Source organism: Diospyros lotus, chromosome 9 (assembly GCF_014633365.1).
Source record: "Diospyros lotus cultivar Yz01 chromosome 9, ASM1463336v1, whole genome shotgun sequence".
NCBI lineage: Eukaryota > Viridiplantae > Streptophyta > Magnoliopsida > Ericales > Ebenaceae > Diospyros > Diospyros lotus.
In genome coordinates, this window is record NC_068346.1 from 32,884,292 (window position 1) to 32,902,428 (window position 18,137).

Here is an 18,137-nt window from a genome sequence, read left to right on the forward strand (position 1 = left end):
TTCTAGAGTTTTTGAATCAGTGTTGAAGACATGCCTATTTTTTTAATGAAGGTTTACCTGTTTATAAGGGAGTTCAGGGGTTTGTGATACGCATCCTTATAATTCCGAGATTAACTAGAATTTAAACTCTTATGAATAAGTCTTATTCTTTACAAGATCTCAAATATATTTTTGAAGTTATTTGTTCACGTTTTCATTAGGAATACCTGTTTAAGAAAGGTTCCCAAAGGATCTCTAGGTCTCTCAATTCTTTCTTCTTCCTGCCTTTGTAGGACTATTCTAGGAGAGTCTTCCAGAGACCTTTTAATCGAGAAGGTCTCCTAAGCCCTCATACGATGATCTTTTTTGGCCCTATGTGTCTTTATTTCTTTAGGCTTGGGGTTTTGTTCTAATTGGGGAGTGACCCATGACATATCAGATATAGAAAATTTTAATATATTTATGATAAATTAATTGTAGATCTTCTAAACTTTAGTCTTTTGATTTAGACACTCCATAAACATTATATTTCATTCAATAGATCCTTAAACTTTTTCAAATTAGTTACGACATTTCATTTATTAGTAATGGTGTTAAGTAAATTGATCATATTCTCCGAAACTTTAAACTTTTACTTAAATACTTCTTGAACTTTATTTATTTTTAACTAAATCAGTCCCTTTAATTTTTTAGAAATGGTGACATCATCTAAATATTTTTAAAAAGTTTAGATATCAATTTGACGAAAAATAAAATTCAAACGGTGTTCAAATTAAATGTCTAAAGTTCAAGAAGTATACAATTAATGTAATTAATGTTGTTATTAATAGACAGGCTGTTGTGATTAATTTAAAAATATAAAAATTTATTTAATAAAATATAAAATTCAAAGTCCAAAATTTTAAAAAATGTAGGATGAATTTATGTTAATATATATATATATATATATAAAGTTTGAATGAGCCTGGAAGCTTCTAAACCTCTTTAGAGTAGAGTTGGCAAATGAGTGGGCCGGGCCTCTTGCTTTGCCCGCCCATTTTGTGGGTCAGGCCGAATTTGACTCATGAGCGAGACAAGTCAGGCCAGGCAATAGAAAATAGGGGTTCGACGTAACCCTATGACCCTTAATAAATGAGTCAAAGCAGACTAGGTCGGGTCATTTTAGTGAGTCACTCCATTTTGGTGGATATTTTAGTAGGCCAGGCTGGGCTAAGTGGGAGGCAGGCAAGCCCATGGGCCGTCCGCCCATTTGCCAACACTACTTTAGAAAGAATTATAGAGAGAGACGTGACTCTTAACCGCAGGTCCGCAGCAAGATCTCTCTCTCTCCATATATAAAGAACGAACAACCCCTATTAGATCATAACATAGATCATAGCATAGGAAATTTTGAGGACTCTTTCACCTCTCTGGTTTCAAACCCTAGACTCTAGAACCTTCTCTTTCCCCCGTCTCTCCCTCTTTCACACCCGCGCATTAGCTCTTCGCTGTCTAAATGGCGTCTCCGTCTCAAGCGAGCCTTCTCCTACAGAAGCAGCTCAAGGGTACTTTTCAATTCCTCGATTTCTTGAATTCCTGGGTCTTGCTCATTTCAATTGACCGATCGTTCTTTTTTCTACGCAGATCTCTGTAAAAATCCCGTCGATGGCTTCTCAGCCGGTTTGGTGGATGAGACCAACTTGTTCGAGTGGAGTGTCACCATTATTGGGCCGCCGGATACTCTGTAGTGAGTGCTATTGCGGTTAATTTCTCAAAAGATCGGATCTTTTCATTTTCATTTTTTGTGTTAGGTTTGATTTAGGGTCGTGTTTCTTGATCGTGATGTCCGTTCTTGTTGGGTTTTGGTTGGTTTAATGATCGGATTGAGGCTTTTTGTTAATTGTTTAGGTTTGGGTTCTTGGATTGTTTTTTGATTATCTAAATGGGGCCATTAGATGGTTCTTTCTGGTAGTCGATGGTGGCTTTGTTTTTATTTGTGTGCTTGGTTACTGAGGGTTTTAGGGATACATTTAACCATGAAGCCCTCTCTGTAGTTCGACCTCTATGGATTTTCTCTGTGTTTGAATTTAGATTTCTTGTCTGGTTTCATTCACGGTATGCGGTTATCAGTATTGAATATTATTTTCTGGGTTATTATATTTTGCAAATATCTAAAAAGATTGAGTTCTTATAGATTTTTAATGTTGCCACTTCAATTGATCACAATTTGCACAATTCTGGACTCGTCTATCTTGGCTCAAGATAATCATACATTTTACCTTTTGATATTTTGGTTAATTTAGGCTGATAGGTTGAATGTTTCAATCTTTTGGAGCAATTGATGTCATTACCAAGGCTTTCTTGAGCTTCACTTGTGCTGTACCAATTTTCCCAAATGGAAATCATGAGCTCTAGCAGTTATTGGTCTAGATATATGAGTAGTACCTTACAATAATCACTTCTAAGCATAGTTATTTTTTCCCCTTATTTGATTTTAATTAGTTCAGATTATAACATAAACCACGATTGTCTTTTTGGAAAAGTGGGCACATCATTTAATCAGTTCAGACTATAATGTAGACTATATTTGTGTGTTCTCACCTTGTTTTCTTTTGCCTAAAATATTGCAGCGAGGGAGGATTCTTTAACGCAATCATGACCTTCCCATCTAATTATCCAAACAGTCCTCCAACCGTGAGGTTTACTTCAGAGTTATGGCATCCAAATGGTTAGTCATGTTACTGGTTCATCCTTCTGTGTTATGTGTCATTGCACATGTTTGTTTTGGTTAATTACTTAAAGCTTGATTTGTGAATCTACAGTATATCCTGATGGAAAAGTTTGCATTTCAATTCTTCATCCCCCTGGTGATGACCCAAATGGCTATGAGCTTGCAAGTGAGCGCTGGACACCAGTACATACGGTATTATTAATATTTATTCTCCTTGCATCATGCTGTGTACATATGAGCCAATGTATAAAATCATAGATTGATTGCTGTTTCATTTGTCACTTGCATCAAATTGTTGATAAGACTCTATACCGGATTTAGTTGTTGGAAGGACCAATGCCATTTTTTTTTTCATTTTTGTTTGCTTACATTTATTTTCCTTGCTTTAACTCTACAGATCTACTAAATTGTCACTAATTCGTCTGCTAACAAGTTAACCAAGAACTTTGGGTGCATAAATCATTTTTTGGTGTCATAGTTAACTCTTTAATTTTTTGTAGTTGCATGTGTTGAAATTTGTTCTCTGTATCAACTATAATTTGTGTATTTTATCCCCCAAAAAACTATAATTTGCATATTTGTTTTATTTGTTAAGTTGTCTTGAGGACTAGAAGTGATTTTTGTTCTTATTGTGGTTTCATCCTAAATTGCAACTTGTTGAATAAACCAGTGATATATAAAAATATACATCTATTGAAATGTGTTATCTATAATTCACTGAATGACGGATGTCTTGGATCAGGGTCATGGCACTTTTGATTGGTAGTACAACTTCCTGATAAGTTGATTTATACTAGGTGTAAGCACAGAGAATTAAGAATTTTGCTGGATGAAACTGTGGAAATTCTCCATGGGATTCATTATAAGCCATCTTGAAGTGCTTTTCTCTAACTGCAGCACAACCCTTGTTTAGAGGTCCTGCTAAAGTGGAGTTCTGGTTGGATATATTGTTGTAGTTCTATGCCTTTTTCCAAGAGTGCATGAGGAAGAGGAGCCTTTTCATCTTCGGAATTATTATTTGTAAAATCCTAAGTTGTTTAGTTGGAATTGAACCGTTAACAAGCCCTTACTAAAAACTGGAAGATCTTTATCTTTCATTTGATTGATGAAAGAAACATATCATATTGTTTAGATTATTATACAACACATTGTGTTTAGTTTTCATATCATGTTTGTGGACTCATACTAAACTTTTGAATACTTATTTCACACCTTAAGTTTAATTAGTTTGACATGTACAATTGCTCTCATCGATCACTCGTTACCGAGCCATATAACATAGTATATATTTGTTTTTTGCAAACTTGGCTATAATATTCAAGGCGTTACATTGTAGAATTGATGTTGAAGTAAGCCTATCATGCCCTATTAGTTATTGGATTCATAAAGCTGCTAAATATCATATAGGGCAATAATATTAGGTTTTGTTCATTCTTTCACAAACTATGGTTATTGTTTGTATTGTCTTTGATCAACAACATATCAACTTTTGATCCCACTATATGTGGGGATTGACTACATGAATTTGCATGCCAATCATTTGTATAATCTTTGTTGCAATTAAATTTATGTGATGTAGTTATAAACTTAACATGTGCTATATATGTGATAGAAGACAAAATAGGTTGAATGGAAAAACTATTGATCCGCTGTATTAGGGATAGCTAATTTCAGCATGATTCTTCAATCTTATTGAGTTTGTGCTAGATACCTTATGTCATTAACTCAACCACGGATAAAATATCATTGGCATGTCCTATTTCGAGTGGCCTAAAAAATGTAAATGTTATAACAAGTGACATGACAAAAGATATTGGAAATGTATGAAATTGTTTGGAAACAAGATCTAAAAACTACACAAATGTGTATACAAACTCATAATTAATTGTACATGTTTGAAGCCTGTACAGATATATACATAATGTCACAAGCAATCAATACGAAAGTAATTTAATGTAAACCAAGAGGTGATTTTTAATGAAGTCAATCTTATTAAGGACAAATACATGTACAAATTTCAATAAAGAAAAATTATCAAATTATTAGTGAAACAAGTAGTGAATTCTAGTTTGATTAATTCGACTAGAAACAAGAAAGGAATTAAATACAACAGTTATTCTTATATGTTCTCTTATAAAGTAGGAGATGAGATAAGATATGCTATCTCCTAAATTTTAGGATACCCTATCTCCTAAATTATAGAAGCTAATCAAACTTTAAAATACAAGTTTACAACATCTAATCTACAAAACTTTAAAGTCTTATCGTTATCCCATCTTTTTTCAGCCTCTTCAAACTTTGATTTTTTCTTCCTCGTTCAACACTCCCTCTCAAGCTGAGGAGTAGATGCTAGTCATCCCCAGCTTGCCAATTAGAAATTCAAATTTGGGTCTTGCCATGGCCTTTGTGAATACATTTGCAATTTGATCATTGGTAGGAATATAAGACAATTATTCCCCCTTCTTCAATTTCTCGTTTTATAAAGCTTTCGTCTATCTTAACATGTTTCATGCGATCATGTTGGATAGGATTCTTTACTATGCTTATTACCGACCTACTATCACTGTATACGCTTGTAGGTTGAACCAAGGGTATTTTCAGATCTCCCAATAGCCTTTCTAACCAAATAACTTCACATATTCCTTCAGCTATAGCTCAAAATTTTGCCTCAGCACTACTACGAGCCACCACTGATTGTTTTTTGCTTCTCCATGTCACAACAATTTTCCATATCTTGGTACAATACCCAGTTCTTGACCTGCTGTCCTCATTTGAGCCTATCCAATCTGGATTCACAAATCCTACAATTTCCTTTTTCTTGGTTTTCTGAAACATCAACCCTTTTCCAGGGTTCCTTTATGATATCTTAGTACATGAAAAACGGCATTAATGTGTCTTTGTGTGGGTGAATGCATGTATTGACTTATTTTTCTTACTGCATAGGCTATGTCAGGCCTAGTAATAGACAAATAAATCAATCTTCCTACAAACGTTGGTACCTTGCCTTGTCTACAGTTACATCATCATCTTCTTCTCTTGATTTTAGCCTTTGTCTCGTGGAGTTCTAGTAGGTCTACAAGCCATCATCCCAGTGTCCTTTAGCAAATCAATGGTGTACTTCCTTTGTGAGATAAATAACCCTTCTCGGCTTCTAGCAACCTCCATGCCTAAGAACTATTGTATAAGCCTGAGATCCTTGACTTCAAATTTGGCCTTCAGCTGCCCCTTTAAGGTTTCAATCCCTTGTATATCATCTCATGTTACAATAATATCATCAATATAAACAATTAGAATATATTTCTTTCCATTTTCTGTGGTTTTCACAAACAAAGTATGATCGGCCTGTCCTTGTTGATACCCAAACTGAATTAAGGTCATGTTGAACTTTTTGAACCAAGCTCTAGGTGATTGCTTCAAGCCATATAATGACTTCCTTAGTTTGCAAACATTTCCTATACCAGCCTCATCTTCAAAACCTGGTGGGATTTTCATATATATTTCTTCATCCAAATCCCCATTTAGAAATGCATTTTTAATATCAAATTGAAATAGTGGTCAATCTAAATTTACAATAATAGAAAGGATTACCCAGATAGAATTTAATTTTGTCACAGGAGCAAAGGTCTCCTCATAGTCTATCCCATAGGTTTGAATAAAACCTTGGGCTACCAACCGAGTTTTATATCTTTCAACACTACCATCAGATTTGTGCTTCACAGTAAATACCTATTTGCATCCAACTATTTTCTTGTCTAAGGGTTTTTTCACTGTATCCCAAGTACCATTCCCAACTAGTGCCTTCATTTCCTCCATAACTGTTGCTTTCCATTTAGGATCTTGCATATCTTGCTAGAAGTCTTTTGGAACTACTATACTGTCAACTTTAGCAATAAAACCTCTGAACTTAGAAGATAACTTAGCATAAGTCAAATGATTTTTGATAGGATATTTTGCACAAGACCTTACCCCCTTTCGTAGGGCTATTGGCATTGCCCAATCTAACCCATCCCTAGGTATAGCATCACTGTCAGTGCCATGTTCTGTGCTGTTTCTTGACATATCTCCTTCAAAGCTGCAGTCATCTTCTGATGGACCAGCTTTTGGTAGAGATGATTGGCACTGCTGCAGCCCTGTTTGGTTCCTTGGTCGTCGGGAATAGACAAACTAAGTCTGAGAAACAATGGTCTGAGGCTGGGATGAATAGGATTGACCAGAACAATGGTCAGAAGCTGCTGGTTTTGAATCAGGGGCTGTTTCAGGAGCAGCTGGGCTTGTTTCAGGAGCTACTGGGGCTGCTGTTGTTATAGGGATTGATTCCACTGTCAGTGTATTGTCATAAGTTGGATTTTCTCCCCATTGAGAATACACTGGCAGTGAAAAAGGAAGAGCAGAGATAGGATCAGCAGGTATATCCATGGAGGAGGTGGACTAATAGAAGGGAAGATCTTCATAGAATGTAACATTGGTGGAGGTGTAATACTTGTGGTTCATAGGGCAGTAACACTTGTAACCCTTTTGGGTAGGGGAATAACCAATGAATAGACATTTTAGGGCCTTGGGATCAAGCTTAGTGTGAGAAATACTGTGGTTGTGAACTAGACAACACAGCCAAACACTTTAGGCTCAAGAGATTGTAAGAATGGGGCATGAGGATATATAGCACAAAGGGCTTCAAGAGGTGTTTGGAAGTTCAATGTCTTGGAGGGAAGACGATTTATGAGATAGGCGGATGTAAGAACTGCCTCCCCCCAATAAAAATTAGGGACATGAGTGGTGAACATCATGGCTCTAGCAACTTCTAAAAGATGCCTATTTTTTTTTTGGCCACACCATTTTGTTGTGGTGTGTAGGGACAAGAACTTTGGTGCACAATCCCATTGTCAAGTAGGTAATTGGTTATGTCATGTGAAAAATATTCCCTCCCATTATTAGTTCTAAGAATATGAATAGAAGTTTGGAACATATTCAAGACAAACTTATGGAATTGTTTGAAAATATTGCTAGTTTCGGATTTCTCTTTCATAAGATATACCCAACAAGCCCTAGAGTGGTCATCTATGAAAGTAATGAACCACCTAGAGCCTGAAATCTTTGGGAGTTTAGAAGGGCCCCAAATGTCACTATGAACCAAATGAAATGGTGATGAGGGTTTATAGGGTTGGATGGAATGATGAGCTCGAGGCTGTTTTGCAAGAGTACATTGTTCACATGAAAGAGTGTGATCTTTATTAATGAAGAATTGAGGGTACAAAAATTTAAGATAAGGGAAACTAGGATTTCCTAAACGTTTATGCCATAACATAGCTTTGGCATTTGATTTAACATTTAGAACAACTTTATTCGAATGGAATGGATTTGAGGGACTTCCTTTCAACCAATAGAGACCATCCTTAGCTTCAGTACTGCCAATCATCATCCCCGAGGCTTGGTCCTAAAATAAATAGAAGGATGGGAAGACAATCACTTTGCAATTCATGTCATTTGTAATTCTACTCACTGATAACATGTTGTAGTTGAATCCTGGCACATATAGGATTGCATTAAGTTTTAGGTTAGAAATGCAAACTTTACCAAATCCCAAGGCAGGAGAAATAGTACCATCAGCCATAGAGATCTCAATAAGTGTTTGACATGGCCTATATTCAGTCATACAGTCCATAGAATTAGACATATGGTCAGATGCCCCAGTGTCTATTATCCATACATCCTTAGGAAGCTGTTTTGACACCAAAGAGTAGTGAATATTACCTTGCAGAGAAACTGATGCTGTAGATTGATGATTAGAAGGGCTGGCCAAGCTGCTGCCCTGATTTAACAGTCGATACAGGGTCTGGATTTCTTCCTCTTGTTAGATTCAAATCTGTTTTTTGGTCCTTTTTCCACTGGTTTTGGTCCACTCACTGGATGTAGCAGCTACATAAGCTGATCTGGTACCTTCTCTCTTATTCTTCGGCTTCCAATTGACAGGTTTGCCATGGATCTTCCAACAAGTCTCTCGCGTATGATACGGTTTCTTGCAATGATCACCCCATTGCTTCTCCCTCCCTGCATCCTTTTGGACAAACTCCCCTTGCTTAACAGTAACAAGAGCAGAATGTTGATGAGCTAGGTCATCAACCAATTGAAGCATCACCTTGCGTCGGCTTTCTTCTCGTCTAACTTCTGCAAAAACTTCTCTTAAAGTAGGCAGAGGCTTAGTGCCTAAAATCCTGCCACACACTTCATCTAGATCACTGTTAAGTCCGTGGAGAAAATAAAAAATCCAATCTCTCCCAAGCAATAGTATAGAATAGGTCCATCTCATGCCATAATTCTACCAAAGTATTGAAATAATCTGTAACATTCGAGTTACCTTGTTTGGTGTTTCTTATGACTGACCTGATTTTGAAACTTTGAGATGAATTCTCCAAATCCGAGTACATCTCTTGCACTGAATCCCAAATCTCCTTGGCTGTTTTTTGGAAGAGATATGTCCTTCCAATCCTAGGCTCCATGGAATTTATCAACCATGCCATGATGGTTGAATTTTCTGCTTCCCAAGTGCTGTAAGAGGCATCTGTTGATGGAGGAGCAGAAATTGCACCGGTCAAATAGCTTGATTTTCCTTTTCCCTTGATCACTGGTAAAACAAATTGAAACCATTTCCTAAAATTACTCCCATTTAGTTTATGGTGAGTAATTTGTAGTGGATGGTTGTCGATTGGGTGGATGGTTGTCGATTGGATGGCTGGACAGATTAGAGAAAGATTGAGAAGGAGTAGAGGGTTGAATCATACTCGGGGAACTGGTGGCTGAAGTTTCAGTAAGGGTAGGGTTTTGATTTGCATTGGCCATGATCTTTGAGGAAGGGAACAGCCGGCAGAAAAAAAAAAAACTACTCAGGGATCTTGCCTAGGGCTCTGATACCATGAAACAAGCAGTGAATTCTTGCTTGATTAATTCGACTAGAAACAAGAAAGGGATTAAATACAACAATTATTCTTGTTTGTTCTCCTATAAAGTAGGAGATGAGATAAGATATGCTATCTCCTAAATTATAGAAGCTAATCAAACTTTAAAATACAAGTTTACAACATCTAATCTACAAGACTTTAAAGTCTTATCATTATCCCATCTTCTTTTAGCCTCTTCAAACTTTGAATTTCTCTTTCTCGTTCAACAATCAGAAATAGTATAACAAGCTGTTTATGAAGTTTAGCTGATCCTTCTTGTTAATAACATCTTTTTAAAGTTTTTTTTTGGCTTCTCCCTACAATAAGACTAAGGAATGGAGATTATCAAATGTTACACAGTCATAAATAAAGGGAGATTATGGAAGATGTTAGTCATAGAACCAACACAAGATCATGCAATTTTTTATTTTATGTGATTGTAAAATACCTTTTAAGTCTAAATTGAAAGTTTTACTGGACAGTTATAAAAACATCTTTGTCATATAGCACAAAATGTTGGGCAGTTAATGCTAGCATGAGCAAAATATGAGTGCAACAATGGATGTTTGTTAAGGGATCGAGTCCAAGGGAAATTAATAAGGAAAGTAGTTATTTCCTTGCAAGAAGGAGATGCTTTGTTAGTTCTTCTTTCCTTCCTACCTATGGTGAAACTTGGGGCTCGTTAGAGAGAACCCCTCTATCTTTTGCACTAAGTGCTGGAAATAATTCTTATTATTTGCCAAATCTTTAACAAGCTAGAGGGTATTTATAATAACCCTGCACAACTAATTAGGAAGTTCTAACTTATTAAGGAAATAAACTAAATAAGGAAGAATCAACTAAGGAAACCAACTAGTCCTTTTTAGATAAGGAAAGTAACTAGCCCTTTTTAGTTTTAGGACGCCTCTGATACACAAGGGTGATTGGCTGCTTTGCTGGTTTTGCTCTTGTAATGCTCGTAACAATGTTTGACCATGTAAAAATGACAATAAGAAACCCAGATTTTTTGTTATAGGGTTGGAGTGGCAATATTGAACATTGGAATCATGATTAATATAATTTGGACATGCAAGAAGAAGATTGATAGAAGCACTTGCAAAGTGAGTGGATGAAATGGAGAAAATTTATAACAAAAAGAGAGGAATATGGAAGAAAAGTTGGTTGGAAACTTTTTGACATGACATAGGATATAATGGTCTTCCAGAAGATTTTACTTTGGATAGAGATGCATAGAGGTTTATAATTCATATAGTTGACCCTACTTACTAAGATTAAGGTTTGTGTTTATTCTTGTTGTACGCACGTAAACAAAATGCTTGAAACAGTTTAAAATAGATCATAAAAATGCTAGATTCGAGTATGAGTTTAGCAATGGACAGTGTTCTAAAAATCGGCCTAGGCGGCCGCCTAGGCGCTAGGCAGCCCCTAGCCGCCGCGAATATGGCCTAGGCGGCCCCTCTAGGCGCCGGCCCGATTAATCGGGCAGCAGCGCAGCCTAGGTGGCGCTTAGCCGCCTGGGATGCCTAATTTTTGTGTTTAAATTTTACCTTTCGTTGATTCCAAAGCCTCTTTTACTCCTCTCAGTCGTTGCCCTCTCATACTCCTCTCAGCCCAAGGTTGACGCTGGTACCTCCTCGTTGTCTCGAGCTCCATCGCGACCTCCTCACCGCCTCTACGTTGTCAAGCTCCATCCTTGCTCCACGTCCTCGCTGCGTCAATGCCGCCGCCGCCACTGTCAAGCTCCATCTTTACTTCCACTTCCAACCCCCCCCCCTCCCCCTCTCTCTCTCTTTTTCTCGCTCGCGCACGCTGGTGCTATTGGATCTCTCTCTCTCTCGCGCGCTGTTGGGGTTAGTATAGGGTTTATTATGTTATTTAAGTTTTTTTATTTATAGGTTAGATATGTATATATTTTTTATTTATATGTTAAATGTATTAGATATATATATTTTTCTATTTCTATTTATATGTGGATATATATATTTTTCTATTTATATATATTAGATATATATATTTTTATTTATATGTTATATATATCTAATATATATATATATTTTCATGTCACTTTTAACTATGATTTAATTAAAAATAACATTAAGTTACATCATAAAATTGAAAAATATAAAAAAATCAACAGTTTTTCTAAGCCTGCCTAGGCGCTAGGCCCCAGCCTGGCGCCCGACTAGCGCCTAGTGCGTTTTAGAACATTGGCAATGGAGACAATGCATCATTTGTAAAATTTATGAAATGAAGAAAAAATGCCTTTTTTGTTATGCTCTTTGAATTTTATCTTAATTTAAAGTAAGCTTTAGATATTCATTTTTTAATTTTAATATTTTATTTTAACAAAGAGTTAAAAATATGAATATATGTTGTAATTCAACTTCTTGTTTGAAATTTTTTTAGTAAGATTCATTTATGTTTCTTTGGAAAAATTGAAATTTCACTCTTCCATTACCTTTTCGTGTTAGTCTCCCAGGGAACTAAAACCTTTTGCAATGTTGTGGGGAAAATAAATGATATTTTGTTTGTTGACTTGTGTGAAACTTTTGTATTACTGTAAGAAGCATATGACTTCTCCGAAAGTGTCATATTGTGTGGGATGCCAAAGTTGGACATGAGCACTTGGATGCTACCAATTGGTTGTCTAAAACCCATTTGAGTTTATCCTATCAGTCGTAATTTTTTCCCTACCAAATTAGAACAACATTAAAAGAAGCTAATAATCTAAGTCAGAATCAGCTAAAAAAATGAACATATATTAATATTTTTTGGTTCTTCCTCACACAACGTTTCCAAATTAAATAAATTTAAACTGCAAATTTTTTTATGATTAGAGGTTTCTAGAGTGTAAATTAAGGCTTTTCGATCACATAGGGTGTGGTGAGAAATAATATTATAAAAGATACAGGTTAACCTCCCTATGTAACAACAAAATGTTGTGATACTTCCAATGCAATAAATAGTTTCCTGAAGAATATAAGAACTATGTGATTCTAGCAAATAGAATTATTGCCACTGGTGTGTTTTATGGGAATACAACATAGATAAATCAAATGATGAAGATGAAATGCAGTTATCATTAAAATGATAATGAAATTATGTTGCCTATTATTTGAGACCTGAAAGACCTTTTCTCCAATTAGATTTGGCCACATGCCTTAAGTTTCTTTTATTGATTGTTATGTCTCTTAGTAACATTCATCAAGCAAGAGGCAATTCTACAAACTAAAGCTTTTGAAATTTTGAGGTGCTTCTTCACCCATCCTCATTTGTAAACATTGAGAACTTGCCATGTGTTTTGGAAATAATCTGTGAAATTTTGAAGTATCATAAACCTTTTGTTCAAACGGAGGTTGTATGCATTTTTAGAAGTATTAAGTTCACATTTGTTACTGTGGAAGGTTGCTTGCTGGGAGGTGCTTAGTGGGTACAGCTCTTTTCCATTGGAGCATAATGCAGAAAGGTGGCTGTCAGCTGCTGGAGTATAATGAGAATCATAATGGGGTCGAGCATGGAGCCTATTGGATCCAAGTAGATACAGTATAGTGAAACTTGTAAGTTTAGTATAGGAAAATATGGACTTGAAGGGTTCTCTTCTAGCTTGATGATGATTGAGGATTTCCATTTATATGAATAGTATAGTTCACGTTGTTACTGTCCATGGACGTCTGTCATTCATCATAATCCTCAATTGGGTGGGCAGGAGTTTTTTTTTTTTTTTTTGGGGGGGCGGGGGGGGGGGGGGGGGGGGGGGGAACTTATAGGTTGATCCTCCATTGCAAACGGGGTCAAGACCCTGCTTTAGCCTTGATCATTGGCATTGAATCATTGTGGTCATACATTAGACTGGAGGTCTTACCTTTGTAAGATGGAATGAGTGTTCATGGAGATCTCAGCCCTCCCTCTCCATTTGGTATCGGGATGGCGTTAATATGCAAAGCTGTAAAAATAAGAACTTGTATGATCATAGAAGAAAAGGTAGAAGTTTCTCAACTGGAATTGTACCTTTACTCCAAAGATGCTAAAATGCGTGGATATGTTTTCAAACAGAGGTCAATAGGGTAAGGCTGTTAAGAGTGATGATATTGCCAGTTGAAATGGGGTGAATCAAATGTAGAGTGATTTTGCTATCACTTAGAACAATATTCCCTATGCCAAGAATGATAAATTTGACAAAATGAGGAGCTCTGTTTCAATGACTATGGTGATTCATGACATTGTACTCCATATGTCAACTTCTTTCTCTCTTTTGTTCTCAGTGTTAGTTAATAAGCAATAACCTTCAGTTTTATTTTTCTATGCAAGTCAATTCAGTTGTTACCTTCTTGTTTGTTTAGATGATTACTTGTCTTGCAACTGCTTTCCCCCTCTATTTAGTAAATGTACTGTACCTTTGGTCTTTATAATATGGAATAATCAATATGAACTTGTTTGCAGGTTGAGAGCATAGTGTTGAGCATCATATCAATGCTTTCAAGTCCTAACGATGAGTCCCCCTGCAAATGTAGAAGCTGCGGTAAGTGCTGCTCCACCTTTCCTTTTGTTTATTTTGACATTTTTTTTGTTCATTTTTTTTTGGGGGGGGTGAACAAATTAATAGAGAGAAAAATGAAAATTTCTTCCTTTTTTTGACTGTTACTCAACCCTCTTACGGTGACTCCATTTGGGATCTCCATGGGTAACTGTAGAGTTGGTCAACATTTTGAGAAATCATTCCTTTGTGCAAGGAGTAGGAAGATTGTTCCTACTATGCCATATCCTTGTTGAAGCCGTATTGGGAACTCATCCAAGCACAACTTTGGCTTAAGATTGAAGATTGTTCCATTCCATCAACCTCTTCAAAGAAGTTTATTGGTTCCAACCCCACCCCCCATTATCTTAATCATGCCTTACACATCTTATTTTTAGTAGGAGCCATTCTTTATGGTTCTTCTTTTGTTGTGTGGCTGCATGACATCATCATTTCTGTTATGATCATATCTCCCAACATTTTGTGTTGTGCAACAAAAGTAATCTTATTGTTCTATAAAATTTTCCATTTAGTTGTAACAGAAACTTATTATAACGTAAAACATTGGATGATTGATCCAAACTCCCATGCATACATTCAGTTTTTAATATGTTTTAACTTAAAACCTCTAGATTCTGAAGTGTTCCTCTATATCTTGAGCTTAGTATTTACTCCTTTTTTCTCATCCCGAGACAATCCCATCTGCCAATAATGGAATTCATATGCTCTAGATGTTCGTGGTACATGTTGGCTTTGAATGGTCCTAAAATTTTTACCTAACTATTATTGCATGCAGCAAATCAATTTGCAATTTCTTGTCTTCTCTGCTGGTTGAGGTCACATCATCATATCTAGTTTATAAATTAGTAAATGTGCTTAGATCAGTCAAGATTGATGATAAGTTTGTTGCCTTGTTTTAGGATTTGCTACAATAGGTAGTTGAGTATGGCGTGTGAAAAGTAAGCTTGTTTAATTTGAGGAATGTACAACTGGGATGCAATTACCTTGGAAAGAAATGTATCCCAATAATATGCACACAAGTTATTATAGACTATGTAAAACAAAAATATGGTAAAACTCGTAGAGGAGGTACTGATGCTTTTCATGTTACAATTGAATTTAATCAAGTATCCATATTAAGCCCTTATCACTTTTGTTTTAGAATTGGATGAATTCACTAAACACATGCAAGGAGAGAGGTCTTTTATGTGTAGAAAATATTGTTTTGTTGGGTGAGACATAATTTGTGAACGCTAATTTTAAGATCTAGATGGAGACTGTAATTCAAAGGTTTTAGGTTAAACAGGTAAGAAATCAAATATTGAGAATGTAAGTTTGGTAAAAATATATAGGTGATTCCGTGGTAAGTTTTTAAGATTAGGTTATTCTCCAAAAGATTAATCATTAATTTTGATAGTGGACCAATTGTCTCAAAAGATGGGAGGATAAGTAAGGGTGTTATTCATCTGGTGGTTAAAATGGAGGGCTCTGGCATTTCATGTAATAGTAAATTATTATTGTTTGAACGTAACAAAGACAGGTTGTGATGGTAGATGTGCAGGTAACAAGAAATGATAGAATTAGAATTATGACTGACCCCATAAAATTAGAATGGCTCCTAAAAAGGATAAAATGTGTATGACAGTTAATAAGGTTTGGGGATGTGAAAAGAAGACCAATAGATGCGGACATGAGGAGAATAGATGTGTATGATGTTTAGTCACAAACAACAAATATTGGTTTTTGCATATTTTCAGTGTGGAAATTATGGTAGTGATGTATTCTCCTGAGCAAGTTAAGCCTTAATGGGGATGAATATAATTTGCTGGCTTAACTGGTTTTATATGGGTAGGGGGTCTTTGAAGTATACACATTGATTTTGCATCTTGTTTCACCCACAGGCATATGGTAAAATGAATGCAATTCACTTTTCTTGTTTCAGTTCACTTCAATTAATTTCTTACACATTGCGGCATACATGTTATTGAATGCAGAAAGAATGGAGAGACAGAAGGGATGATTTTAAGAAGAAAGTGAGTCGATGCGTGAGAAAGTCTCAAGAAATGTTGTAAAAACATGTCTCACAACTGCAGCTTTCGTCATCATCGACTACTCTCGGTTAATGCCAAAAGATGTCGTGTTCCAATCTTCTGTGGAAAGGCGTGGGGCTCTCTGTCCGTGGCTGGACTATTTAAGGCTCCATGTACAACTGCAATTGAAGTTTTCCTTGGCAATTCATTAACTCTATGATGTCTGCTCTTTCTTTTGAACAAATACAATATGGTGAAATGCAAATGACTCGGTATGACTCCTCTGCTCTGCTCTTCTTCTCCTACTCCTATGCTTGAAACCTTTGGTTCTCTTCTCTCTTTGCTTTGCTTTGCTTTGCTTTTGACTGTAAAGAAGGTTGCAAATATTACAAGAGTTAATGGTTTATCTCTGATGCATTAGTTTGTCTTCAATCCTCGAGTACAAAGCTTATTCAATGTTGTTAGAAAATGACCCATCCACCCCCACTAGGCCATGTGTTTTGAGCTTTTGTTGTCACAAGGGTGGGCCACCACTTGAGCACTCTTCTCTTGATAGTAAGTACTAAGGCCATTGTGATTTTGAAATATTTAAGTCTTCTACATTAAAATTGCAAAATTTTTCATAACTTAAGTTTTTACGTTACAACCCAAAAGTTTGTTCCCTTGACATGAACTTAATATATATTATCAATTCAAGAATTTCTAAAATAATTACAATGTAGTCAAAAGTATATAATATTTTTTATTTATATTACAATATGTATTACAGTTTAGAGTAATATGTTAATAGTATAATTATATTAAAATATTATATTACATTACCAATATATAATACTAGCAAATAAGTTCGCATGATATTTGGGATTAAATTTATAAAATACTTTTATATGAAAATTATATTAAATTTCTATAATTTTAGAATATAATTTGAATATGTTATTGTCAATAAATTCATTCTTTTGAGACTAATCGATTTTTAAAACAGTAATAGTTATTTTTTATTCTTTTATATTTACGGCAATCTTTTGAAGAGAAAAATAATTATCTAGTTTAAGGGCTCATAAAATAATAGTAGTAATTACTAAGTTATAAAACTCTAAAATTCTTTTGAATTTATTTTACAAAAAAAATACTTTCTTAACAAAAATAAGAAAATATAAAAAAATGCATTTTAATGAACTTTTAATGTAATTTGTTGGAGCTAATAATGTGAATAAATGTGATTTTAAATTCATTTGAATAGTATTAAAGTCTATAGAGATAATGTATAAACTTTTGAAAGCCTATTTTATTTATTCATTTAAAGTCCCTTAAATAATTTTTAAATTTATAAAACTTAGCAAATTCCTTTAAATATGCATATTTGTGGTATATTCGTAATAGAAATTTATGATGTAAGGGTATCTATGGTATGATGTAGGGATAATTGTGATATAACATAGAGATGCTTGTGAAACATCATAAAGGTATTCATAAAGTAATGTAATATATTCATGATACGACATTAGGGTATTTGTAATATAATATTAAAAAATTTGTAATATAATATAGGGATATTCATGATATAATATTGCGATCTTTGTTATATAATATATGGTATCCAATAAGGGTATCAATTGTATAATGTAAGTACTATAAAATTCATAACACTTAGGATATATGTGGTACAAAATCTTGAAACAATCATGGTACAACTTGGGATATTTATTTTGTAATGTAAAGATATTTACAATATAATGTAAAGTTATTAGTTGCATAAGTTTGGTACAACTAGAGGTGACCATGGTATAACATACATGATGGTACAATATAAAAGTATCTATTGTACAACATACAGTATCTATAGCATAATAAAATGGTATAAATTGTGCAACTTAAAGATATTTATGGTACATCATTAAGGAATCTATGATATAGCATTGGGATATATATGGTACAATGTTATGGTATTCGTGATATAATATTGTTATATT

The 18,137-nt window shown here is 35.0% G+C and overlaps 1 protein-coding gene across 1 annotated transcript; it reads left to right on the forward strand.

Annotated features, from left to right (window-relative positions):
- Positions 1-1,315: 1,315 nt before the first annotated feature.
- On the forward strand, positions 1,316-16,448 carry LOC127810489 (ubiquitin-conjugating enzyme E2 7-like). Its single transcript, XM_052350004.1, is given in 7 exon segments — positions 1,316-1,523; positions 1,603-1,705; positions 2,589-2,686; positions 2,781-2,881; positions 14,062-14,118; positions 14,120-14,140; positions 16,129-16,448. Coding segments are annotated over 7 exon segments (507 nt in total). The 5' UTR covers positions 1,316-1,474; the 3' UTR covers positions 16,207-16,448.
- The last annotated feature ends 1,689 nt before the right edge of the window (positions 16,449-18,137 follow it).